The sequence below is a fragment of the Ailuropoda melanoleuca genome, chromosome 8, assembly GCF_002007445.2.
Source record: "Ailuropoda melanoleuca isolate Jingjing chromosome 8, ASM200744v2, whole genome shotgun sequence".
NCBI lineage: Eukaryota > Metazoa > Chordata > Mammalia > Carnivora > Ursidae > Ailuropoda > Ailuropoda melanoleuca.
Genome location: NC_048225.1, coordinates 90,695,191 through 90,707,592, shown reverse-complemented (window position 1 = coordinate 90,707,592; position 12,402 = coordinate 90,695,191). Strand labels below are relative to the sequence as shown.

The 12,402-nt window shown below is 44.5% G+C and overlaps 1 protein-coding gene across 2 annotated transcripts in view; it reads right to left on the bottom strand.

The window, feature by feature from the left end:
* The window catches only part of PTPN14 (protein tyrosine phosphatase non-receptor type 14), a 170,671-nt gene that overhangs the window by 28,262 nt on the left and 130,007 nt on the right, over positions 1 to 12,402 (bottom strand). For both annotated transcript variants that reach the window (XM_034666854.1, XM_034666855.1), the window contains exons 8-12: positions 10,569 to 10,657; positions 7,571 to 7,658; positions 6,682 to 6,764; positions 3,967 to 4,024; positions 440 to 518 (exon numbers count right to left, since the gene is read on the bottom strand). In XM_034666854.1, coding sequence (XP_034522745.1) covers positions 440 to 518; positions 3,967 to 4,024; positions 6,682 to 6,764; positions 7,571 to 7,658; positions 10,569 to 10,657 — 397 coding nt within the window. The remainder of the gene's footprint in view (positions 1 to 439; positions 519 to 3,966; positions 4,025 to 6,681; positions 6,765 to 7,570; positions 7,659 to 10,568; positions 10,658 to 12,402) is intronic.

Genomic DNA, 12,402 nt, shown 5'->3' with positions numbered 1-12,402 from the left:
GGCGATGTGAACAAGAGGAGTTGAGATGATTTGTGCCTTTCTTTCAAGTATTCTGGATGCCTGTATTCTCTGTCACCACGGAAGCCCAGCTGACTGTTGGTACAAGCTTTCCGACAGGGGCAGTCAGGGTGAAGAGTATTCCATTGGGCTTACTGTCCCTCTCTCTCCTCCAAGCCCACCTACCAGGGGCAGGAGAAAAGGAACTTGCCCTCTGCCTTCTCCTAACTCCCTTGGCAGCCAATTCTGGAAAAATGTTCCTCTCGGGGGCAAATGACATTCCATGCCTTCATAAATCAAAGCTGCTACCTGCTGTCATTCAGACAATGACAAAGTCAAAACAAAAGTATCACTGTCATTTAAAAAAAAAAAAAACTGTCTTTACTGCTTCCAGGTACTCAACTTTTCATCTTAGGAAGGCAAAACGGCAAGCCCCAGTTACCTTGTGAAGTGTGCGTTTCCGAGTAGTGTTCCCCACATTGGACGTGCATGGGAGGCAAGATGTATGGCTGCTGTCGGGGCTGAAAGAGAGAACATGACAAAGGTGGGAAGGCCCCGGCACAAGGAGCCGTGGACGCTCGCTGGCAGGGAACCCACCCATCACTTGCCCCCACCTGCAGGGAAGCACGGTGTGGCTGCTTGGCCTGCCCGCCCTTTACCCATCCTTCTTCTGCTCATCTATAGCCCCGTCTCCTCACTAAGTTTAGGACTGGAGAGGCAGGAAAGGGAGGAATAGGGAGGCTGGTTCAAGGTGGCAGAGATAAAGAGGCTACAATGGACATATCGTCTATTTCCTGATACACTTGTAAAATTCCCAGTGCCTTTGGGAGGAATAACTCAGAACATGGGTATTATTCTGTTCTATCTAAGGAATAATGAGAATCTAGGGGAACTCTCTTTCATTCTATTCAAAGTTGGCTGTACCTATGACCCTTGTTCATAGCACCGCATCAACCTCTAATAGGGACAGGGGGAGTGTCAAGCTGGGTCCACTTGCAAACTTATGTAAAAATCTGAAAGCTCATCTACAACAATAAGTGTGTAGTTCGCAAGCCCACTTATGGACCCTCCCATTGTAGAACCCAATGTGGAAAGGCCTTGCAGGGAATCCAGTTCAACCTTCTACCCCCCTACATCCTCCCTTCAGTGAAGAATTTTTTCCAAGAGATTCTTAAAGATGGCCATTTAGCCTCCATCTGATTAACTTCCTGCTGTAGGCAAGGGTAAACTTTCAGAGGAAAAAAAAAAATGCTTAGGTTCAATATTTGGTGAGTCAGCAAAAGAAATATGTTAGCTGCTAATGTGATCTCGAGCAAGACATTGAGCCTGAGTAGATCTCAGCTTCTTGTCAATCAAATCAGGCCTCCTCCCCCACTCCCCACACACAAATAATACCCATTTTATTTATATATTGGTATTCCAGGTGAGAACTTGTTTCAAGAAAAAGCTTTGATACTAAAAAAAAAATCTTTTAAAAACTTCAACCTTGTAAACCACTGAAACAGGGTATCTTATACTTCCATTTGATTACTTTGAAATTAGCCTTATAGTTACTGGTTTAAATGTTACTGCTCCAGGAAAGAAGTTGAGATCAAGCCAAAAAACCCAGAGCCAGCAGGGGTCACACTTTCTCAGGATCCCTCAGTCAAAGAAGCGCACTGTCCAGTTTGAAGCTGGGTAAATCACTCAGACCTACCATTCCCTCTGCCACAAATAATGCTTAAGCATCGAAAGGGCAAATAAAGAAGGTGATGAAGACAAGGAATCCAAAAATTAAAGATTCAGGAGAGAAGAAAGAAAGAACTGAAATTAATCTAAGAAATGAGTTAATGGTACCAAAGAAAAGATGCTGTTATCAGTATCGGCTCTTCTAAGTATCCCCAAATCTCTCTTTGGCTGGTTTTTGAATTACAATTTTAAAATATTTTTCCTCTTCTTGGTAACACATAATTCAACTCAGTTTTCCAGAGCGGGACAGCCAGTTTTGAGGCTTGAAACATACAAACAAACAAAAACAGTGGGGAGGGATTCAGATGAAGTAACAGAGACGCATGGTAAGGCACAGTTGGCTCACTGTCTTCTCTCACTCTTATTTTTAAAAAAAAAATCCAATAAGTAAGTGATTGTTTATGAACTGGCATAAGTGTACAGCAAAGGACAAAATAGCAAATCCTCCAAATACCATTTCAGGATAGTATTTATTCCATATAATATATATATTCCATATATGTAACACATATTATTCTATTTCTTTCCAGACCTGCTAATTCAAAAACAAGTGAGATGCCATAACATAGTAGCAGAAGGGAAAAAAAAAAAAAAAACCAAAAAAAAAACAGCAGTCCTGCTTATCATCAAGGAAGCCAAAAAGAGACAATGCCACTTATCCCAGGGGACTCCTGGTGAAACGGTTTAAGCCTAAAGGGTACAGGAAAGAGGGAAGCCTTGAATTTGGCTTCCTGCAGACTGTCTTCATCCAGATAAAATGGGAAAGTCTTTTTATCTTCTCTAGATAAGGAAGATGAGATCCAATCACAAGACAACCTTACAATACTTTGCCCCCCCATGGTGTTTCACAGACATAAGTGAAAAATTATCCCCCTAATGAAGACATGTGGTCTCTAAAGAAAAAAGTAAAAATAATATTCACAAAGGAGAAGCATAAAATAACCAGTGCCATGACCAAATCTATTAATGCCACAAGGGAAAAGCCCAAAGTGACCTTCTAGATCTCCACTTGTGGGATATAATGCATGATAGCAAGATTAAGAATATTCACGTGGGGACTCAGGAATGTGATGACATAATGGTGCAACTCTAGAATTCTAAGAGTTCATTGTCTATGCATTTTCCAGAAAAAAAATCCTCAAAACTTTCCTTTTAAAAGACAAGTTAAAGATGTGCTATTGGGTACACATTGTGTATGAGGAAAAATTCAATTCTATTCTATCGTCTCGAAGGAAACGCTCATCTAGGAAATTACAAAGGTCACACGTTTATTTTTGATTTTGCGTCAGACATCACAATCTAAAACATAAGAATTATGACTTAAGTAGATATTTTAAAGGAAGCTAACTCTCCTGCATCTTTCTATGATATTATCCTTAAGTCATCCTCAAAACACAGCCTAAGATACAACACATGTATTGAAATTAGAGCTGTGTTTCCTTATTTAATAGAGGAGCAGGTTTTTAAAAAAACTGTTAGAAAAGTAGATCAATTAGAAGATGTGCAATTAATCTTCCCCACTGAGCATCCTACCAAAGACCATCAATGAAACTCATTCAATTTTGGTTCATTTAAAAAGCATTTTCTTTTTCTTTCCTTTTCTTTCTTTCTTCTTTTAGAGAGGGAAAGGGGAAGGAGGGTGGGGAGGGGCAAGAGGGAGAAGAAGAGAAAGAATTTTAAGCAGATTCCACACCCAGCACAGAGCCTGAGGTGGGGCTCAATCTCACAACTCTGAAATTGTGACCTGAGCCCGAGAGTCAGGTGCTTAACCGACCGAGCCACCCAGGCACCCCTAAAAAGCATTTTCTGTTTAGTTTATTAAGCTCCATCTATGGGCAGTGAATACAAAAGAATTTGTGGAGCTTGTAACTGAAGACACGTCTGTATGTAACAACCAGGAACAGGGAGTGATAAAACCCAGATGAGCAGATGGACAAAAATACACACAACAGGTTGCACGCTGAAGAAACATGGTCTCATTGGCCCTGAGACTTACTCTTACTCTTAACGGTGAACCTTGAGCCACACTTGAAGAAGTGATGGCCATGGGTGTTCCATGATGGAACACAAATGGGACATGGACCTTCATCACACCTGCTCGGGAGACTGATGTTCTTCTGTGTTTTCATCAGATCTCACCTGGTCACGATGCCCTAGGCATGCCCCCTCTCCAATTAGCAACAAAAGGACACTCCATCCCCAACAGTCAGACCACTTGATTACTGAAGACTTTATACATACCAGAGAGGATCGGCTCCAGGTGGGCTGGCGTCTGATGGGGGGTGGAGAATTTGATTGTCTACATGAAAAGTTAAAAAAAAAAAAGAGAATGGTCATTTTATCAGATAGAAGATGACCAGAAAAACAAGAGAGGGGGGAAAGGGGGAAAACAGATGCTATGGGTAAATAATTTACGGCAAAATGTAAACATTTATTTCAGAATGATGAGGCCATGAAAAATTTTGATTTCCTTTTTATTCTTTTATTTTCAGAATGTTTGGAGCATATGATCCTTAGGTAATAAGTTTTACAGAAGAATAAGGCTTATTTCCAAAGAAAGATTATGAGGGAAAAAAGCAAGAATGAAAAATATCACTATTACATGGATTTTTAAAAAATTATATTCTTTGTATCTTTGTGTATGTATAAAATCTTTCATAATGAAAAACAAGTAGAAAAAATATTTTTCTAAAATGCCGCCAGTCAAATGAAATCCAAAATGGATTAAATATGTTTGAGTGAGACCATATAAAGGTCTCTTTGAATTAAGATAATACAGATTTGACAAGTATTTATCTAATCAGATCCTTTCCAGACTGAGAAGGAAAGTGAATTTTTTAAAATACAGAGATAAGAATGTGTGGGGACTAAGAGTATTATCAAATTCTGGAGCGTTGAAATCAAAGGTGCCTTTGAGAAATGGGTCCCAAATTACCGAGCAACACTTTCCCTACACTTCGGTGAAATCATAAAAAGACAAAAACAAACAAAAAACCCAGGACATGTAGAGTTTTCCGTAAAGTTAGAATTCTTCCATTTAAAGCACTCTTGTTAGTCTGACAGCTCATCTTTCCTTCCCCTTTTACATCTTTTCTTTTATGAAGTGATGGAAACAATATAGTAATGTTGGATATTTTTTAACTGGCCAAATAAGACCTCCAATTTTTCTTCTCAAGTCAAGAAATACGGGAACCACTCCCTGGAGCTATATGGGAAGATGACGAGCAGTAGCTCCGTGAGTAAAATGTAAAAATAGGAATAAAAATCAATGACAGTCTTTTAGAGGTCAGGGTGTGGAGACCTCTAGAGAAGGATGCTGTTAAGATGATGCTAGATTCCCTAAAACTCCAGGGAGTTATCTCAGGCCTTACTGCAGCCTGCACTGAGATTCTGGATTTACTGTGCATATGGGGTATGTGTGTGTGTGTATATGTTAGAGAGTCCCGGGTCTTATCAGATGAGAGGTTAAGAACCTCTCACACCTGGTTAGGAATCGGGAAAAGCACGGTTATTCCAGAAGTAAAAAAAAGCATGGCTATTCCAGAAGTAAAAAAAAAATTCCACAATTTTCTTAGTTTTCACTCTAATACAGGAGTGTATTAGAGTCTTCTAATATTAGAAGACCACAAGATAAAAATACTTGTAAAAATACAAGAAAATTTTATGATAAATCCACTTGCTGAGAAATGGTCAAACCAGAAGACCACCGTAAAATTCACTTCTCGGAGCAGTTTTATTTTAATTCACCCTCCAGAAGTCAACCACAGAACTCCTGTGAATGTCAGAGACAACCCCACAAATCAAAGACCACAGCAGAGCGGACCCACCCAGAGGTGATCTATAGGGGATGTGTTCAAAAGAAGGGCACGTGTGCGTGTGCATGCGTGTGTGCACACGCCCGTAGCCATGGCTGTCTGATTTGCCACTCCCCGATCGCTGTCCCTCTAAATTTACATTTGCCAACTTTGCTGGCAGACCTGACCCTATCGCCTCTCCTCTCAGACTCCAACGGTGACCAACGGCAATGACTGGCTGGAAAGAGCCTCCATCGTGTAGAGAAGAAAGTCTGTGAGGACGGGAGGCTCTGGCTCTAAGGCAGCCGCAATTTGCAGCAGGAACTGCTCTGGGACGATACTCTCACACTCTTGGATGTGTCCACTGGGAGAATGGAAAAGCAGTCCCTCTCTTGCACTGATAGCCCCGAATTCTTTGAAACACAATTAAGCACCTTGGGTGCCCCAACTGCCGAACGTTCTCTGCTGAGGAAAACGTCTTTTGAAGGCAACCAAAATAAAGGCGATGATAGCGTGAGGCCCAGCGACGCCACATCCAAGGTCAGGTCACATTTAAGTTCCCGTATCAGACTCCCTTTTTCGTCTTTATTTCCAAATTAAATTTGAAACACGCACATGGACTCATGACATCTATTAGTGTCTTCCAAGTCTTCCTGTAATTACCCTGGCCTCTCATTTACAGGCAGATGACATGACCCAGAAGCACACGCAGGGTTAGCCAACTGTGTAAGAGAAACAGGGCTGAGGATGACAGAAGCTTCTTTTCTTTCAAGTTGGCTTGCCACTCTGTTACACACTTCTGACCCTACTCTGCATCTGACACGAAGGGGCACCCTGGCAAATTGGGAACGGCTCGGCTCCTCCGAACTCCTAGCAGAGGCTGGAAAGGCACTAATGCGGGCCGACCCATCCAGGTAGTCAAGCGCTCACAGTCAATTTGTGAATTATTTTCGCTCCAGGCACATGCACCACGCCAGACACTCTCCATCATTAAAGTTCTTTCACTCCTGCCTGGATTCTGCTTATTCCTTTAGCTTCCACGAGGAAGGAGGGAAGAGGGCAAAAGGAAAAAGCAGTCTAAGCAGTCTACAACATCCCTACAGCGCATGACTGGAACGTGAGCAAGCCACGGAGCGAGGGGGTAGGCGACACGTTTACTTACTCAGTGCAGATTTTGTTCTGTTTGTAAAACTTGTGCCGTGTAGCAAACAACCGAGAAATGTACTTGGCATTTTCAATATCGTCCTTGGAAAAGAAGAGACAGGGAAAAAAATAAACATTTGTTTGACTATAGATGCATTTCCCGAGGATTCTCTGGAGCAGGGCCATCTCCCTTCCTCCCATCAGGCCAAGCACGAAACAGCACCCTGAGCCGCAAACCCACGTGCTGAAATCCTATGGTGGGCATGGCTAGGAAGGCCACCCAAGGATGTAGACATCCGTCAGTTACAAGTATCCATTATGCTCAGGGCACTGGGCTTACACCGATGAGCCGGCGTGTCTTCACACGGCTCCAAACCAACTGATTTAATATAAATGAATGAATGAAGACAGAGCCTGGAAGGAACACGGAGCATCGCCCAGAGGCAGTGAGGTGCATGGCTCACTTGGCTCTCAAGGGGGCGCTCAACAGAAGGGGCATCACTCTGTTTACTTCAGGTGAGGCTTGGGCTGTGCTGGGGAAGGAAATCCAGGTCAGCCAGCAAAAGAAAGTGCCGGGCAATAGCATCGAGGGGTTACTGGATGCGGGCTGCAACCTGAGCACTGAGGAACGCGGCACGCCAGACATGTGATCCACCACAAACACAGCAGGTGCAGGAACCCAAATCCCAGAGTCCAAACTCAGCTTGGAAACCTGGCGTTTTGAACAAGAAATTGCCACCACGACCTGGAAATGAGTCATGATAGCACTGGGCGGGGCCTGGGCAGTTGTCGGTTCCAGAGAATACTCATTCCCTCACGATATGGAGAGCAAGGAAAGGATAGAGGGAGTGGAGAAATCAAAGGGCAAGCTGCCTGTCAGACGCCGCCCGTCTTCCCGTTTGGCTTACCGTGTGAAAGAGGGCAGTCTCTTCTTTGTTGATGAGCTCCACTAGAATAGCAGACTTGTTGTGAGTGACATTCCCGATATCGTTCCACCTGGTCAAAAGACAGGCAACTGGGTTTGCCAACGATGTTCCATGCAGTCACGCATCAGCTCAGGGTGCTTGCCTGCTACTGGTGAGTCTCACTGGACAAATTACGATTTAACTCTAGTGCTGAAAGCTAAATATTCCTCCTCTCCAAGCAAAAAGGTAAAACACAACACGTGGCGACTTAAATACCTAAAAATGCTGTAAACATATATCTGGATACTGCAGTTCGTGAAGTACGGTTTCCTTTACGACTAGTGATGAGGGAAATGTTCAAGGATCTCCTGCCTTGTTTTTCACGTTTCCAAACTGCAAAGAATTTCCCATGATCCCTGCTTTTAATGATGGAGGAGCATATTTTAAAGTCATGTGTTTCCAGGAATCAAGGCCAAAGAAGCCACATAGATCCTGTGTTGCAGTGTATGCTACGGATGGATTATGCCACCAAGAAGAAGTGCCCGGGGAGCATCTAATGTGCCTACATTTTTGTGATCTACACACACACACACACACACACACGCACAAATTTCCTTCCCTTTCCTCACGAAGACCTTAGCTAAAATGAGACACACGAAATAACCACCAAACAGGGGAAGGTAAGCTACTGTTTCCCACCCTACTTGGAGTCAATCTTGAAGCATCTCTTACTACTGCCTACCTCACTCTTTGCCCCAGTCTATAACTCCCTGCCCACTGCCTCTTCATGCCAACATTACACTTCCCTTCCCTCTACTTAGAGGATTCCTTTAAAACTCAGCTCAGAAGTCACCTTCTCTCTCTCCCTCATCCCCAACCACCAACATGGCAGGAAAGAATCTGGTACAGTCCTCTGTACCAGGGCACCGCATGGTATGACAACTGTTTACTTCTGTGACTAGATCCCTAACTGGGGCAAATGAGACCACAGGCCCCATGCCTAGAGATCCCGCTTTCTTCATCTCTGCCCTCCATGCACTGAACCAAGTATCTGGCATGCAGCATGCAATAAAAGTTCGCTGAAAAAATTAAAAGTCATAACATTGCCTCCCATCTGTGGAGAGTATCATTTCTCTATGAACTCCCGAAGGTAGACAAGGAAGCTATTTTTGTTCCTACTTTACAGAGTAGACGACTCAGGCACAAATGCGGACAGGACCTTAGCCATGTTCACTCTGTGCATCAGGGATGCAGGAGTTCTATACCTGGGGCTTCCAGGCTTTCCTCCAGTCACCCTTCCATTACCAGCTGTGTACACAGGCGTCTGCCGGGGCCATACTCTCTACAGGTGCTCAGCCCAGCTGTCTGCTAACAATTCCGTCACATTACATCTACACGGACTCATAGCTACATGTTCCCCAGTGAGGGTCTCTAGAGATAAGAGATTTGGTTTCCTCAGGCTCCAACCCTTCAAATCAACTGCTAGAACTCTGGATCCACTCCTCACTCCACAACATGACTTCACCTAGGGACACTCTACCATGACACTATGGTAGAAGTCAATCCCCATCCTGTACGGGTTTCAAGATAAGTGCCGAAGAGGTCTGGAAGCAGTTCCTAAGGAACTGAACCAAATCATGAGTGGCTTACCACCAGCAAAGTTTCTTCTATTTAACCTCCATAGCTGGAACGCCAGATTTGTCTACTCTTCCAGCCTCAAGGAGAAAATGAAGCACTGATTTAGCTACAGAGAACTGTGTGGGACAAAATGCCTGGGCACCTTGAAGTGGGCATAAAAATGTACAACTCTGCACAATTTAGGTATTTTATTTGATTACTTTATGATTTGCTGTAGGTATATGGTATTTTGGACTGAGTATGCCCAAAAGTAAAAAAGTTTATTCTGCCAGCCACAAAGATCTCTCTCCCCACTCCTGCTTTAATAATGTCTCCATTCAAAGAGTACGAGAAAAATCCATGGACAAAAATAATGGCAGGGTGGAGACCCAGCGGGGGAAAGAGCCAATGAGGAAGCTGTTGGTGGGGCAACATCTGCAAAATGACCTGCATCAACTGCTGATCCGGAGACTACACAGCTAGGCAAGATCCACTTCCAGAAGGTGGACCTGGCTTCGCCTCTAAGAGCGGTCTTTGATTATCTGCACTAGGTGCACAGCTCTGCCTGTAAGATGCACACACAGGACAGCTGTTCTAAGAAGAAATGGTCGACCGTACTGCCCTCATAAATGAAATCAAGCATGCAGTGTTTGAGAACCGTGACACCATGGTGACAACTACGGGCACCGGTGCCCGCACGCTCATTGACACGTAATGGAGGAGACACTTCCTCAAATCCCTATAGTGGTCCTCCTATGTTCAATGGAGAAGAGGGTTTAAAATGCAAAATAATGCCCATCACCCAATTATCCCTTCCAATAAATAAATAAATATGCAAAATAATAAAAAGTACCCAAATCCTTTAATTCATGATAATTCATTGCTTCTCAAAACGTATTTTCACAAATATAAAATGTTATGTATTTAATATAAAAATTAGTCTGCACTCTTCTAGCACATGTGGTTAGGCAGAGGGTGATGGAAAATGGGAAGAAGCCAGTCCGGATATAATGATGGTCATGGAGAATATGGGGAAAGGTACACAGCAGGACTGACTGGAGAGTCAGCTTCCAAGCAGACTCAGGGTTTAGCACCACTCTTCTGGCTCAGCAGGGTTCAACAGCACCTTCCCTGGAATCAAGCGGGATGAAAGAGCTTCCCTCATCCCCCACCCCCCAAACAGGCCTCCAGGAAAAGTGAGATGCATTTCTCCAGTAACTGCTCAAACCTCACAGAGGGCTGATCTTATCTGCATTGAGAAAAGCTCAACTCTGACCCACAGTCTGGCTCTTCACTCATTGGGATCACTGTCATCCTCAGTGGGCTTTTCCAGAGTCCCTCAAAGGGGAAAAAGGAAAAGGGAAAAAGAGAAAAATAAGACTACCTGTATATTACTGCTTGTCTTCCAATTCTGTTTCTCATGAAAATCCCCATAAAGAAAATGCCCAGATGGACACTGTTTCCATGATTGTCCTGCATAAGATCAACAGAAGAGCGGTGTGACCACACAGACCACCAGGGAGCTTGGCTCTCCCCGGGCTGCGGCCCACCCAGGGGGGCACGCCCCGTTTCCTGCCCATGGATGCATGAACCACAGCAGCGTCAGGGCAACAAGTAACTCAGTCCTGAAGGAACTCACCCCGCTGCACACTCCCGTGGACTATATACACATATATATTTTTTAAATTTTATCTCAATTTGTCACAACACATTTCCCATCCAAGACAGTTTTAAAATTTTCTCAGATTTGTTGGCTGTTACGATTTTCTCTTTCATGAACATCTGTATCTTTTCACTTTGGCTTTTTTAAATCAAAATCGTACATGTCCACAGCTGGATTACGTATGCTGCCATATACGTGTGACCGCAGGTGTCTGCAGTTTGCAGGACTGAGTATATCCTTTGGCGCCTGTTTAAAAGAGGCCAACAGCAGACCTGGCCCCACCATTTCCTCTCCCCAGAGGCACTGACTGCCACTACTTAATGCCCTCGTGAGTGTCTAGGTGCACCCACTGGGCTTGGTCTTTTGATTTACAACCTCATGGTCCTCGGTCCTGGGATCCTTTCTCGAATTTCCTCTGTTCACTTCTTCTGGAACTCCCACTATTCAGATGTTGGACATCCTGAGCTGGCCTTCTTATTTTAGCTCCCACCTCCCACATTCCATAACTTCGTGTTTTATATTGTAACCTATTACCTTTTCCATACCTGATATCATGTTTTTAATTTCTGAAAGGCTTTTTTTTTTCTGAATGTTCCTTTTTTTTTTTTTAAAGATTTTATTTGTTTATTTGACAGAGAGCGAGCGAAAGAACACAAGCAGCAGGAGCAGCAGGGAGAGGGAGAAGCAGGCTCCCCACTGAGCAGGGAGCCCCACACGGGGCTGGATCCCAGGACCCTGGGATCATGACCTGAGCCAAAGGCATACGCTTAACTGACTGAGCCACCCAGGTCCCCCTGAATGTTCCTTTTTAAACGCAATCTATTCCCTTACAGAGGTGATATATTTTTATCTTATCTTGGAGACTTGAGGATGAGGACGGTATTTCAGGCAGGGCGCTCTTCACCCTGCAGCGTCTCTGCATCTTCCAAGCTGCTTTGCTCTCTTTGCATTGGCCTCCATCAGTTGTGGGAGGGCAGCCTACAGGGTGATGCGTGGCCATCTAGTCGCGTTCCACACTGGGATGCTAAGCACTGGCTGGGAGCTTCAGGAGCTTAGAAGGGGCACGAGGATGGCAGAGCCGTGGGGCAGTCTGCTGGTCCCCAGGCTGAGGTAGCCCAGATGACTCATCTTCAGTCTGGTCTCCTGGTCCAGTCAGGTGCTCCCAACCTCCTGCCTGGGAGAGCGTAAGCTATTGCCAGTGTTCCTGAGAGCAGAGCGGGGACAAGGCTCACCATCCAGAGAGCACACTGTCACTCAGCCCCCTGCTTTTACTAGGGACATCCTCTCTGTGGAGTGAGCAGAGGGCCAATGCACGACAGGGCACAAGATGGAAAAGAAGGATCTCTATATTCCTTAAAACACTTGGTCCTATGCAAGACACAAAGACAACTGTCCCTTTTCAGGGACCTCTTCTCAACCCACCCACCAAAGCGCATGGTGGAACAGGGCTCTGCGGACAGGGACAGAGAGGGGGCCAGACCACTGCTGGAGGCAAAGCAGAGAGAGGGTCAGGAGAGAAGAAGTGGGAAGGAAAAAAGTGCCTTGGGAGTCAAAA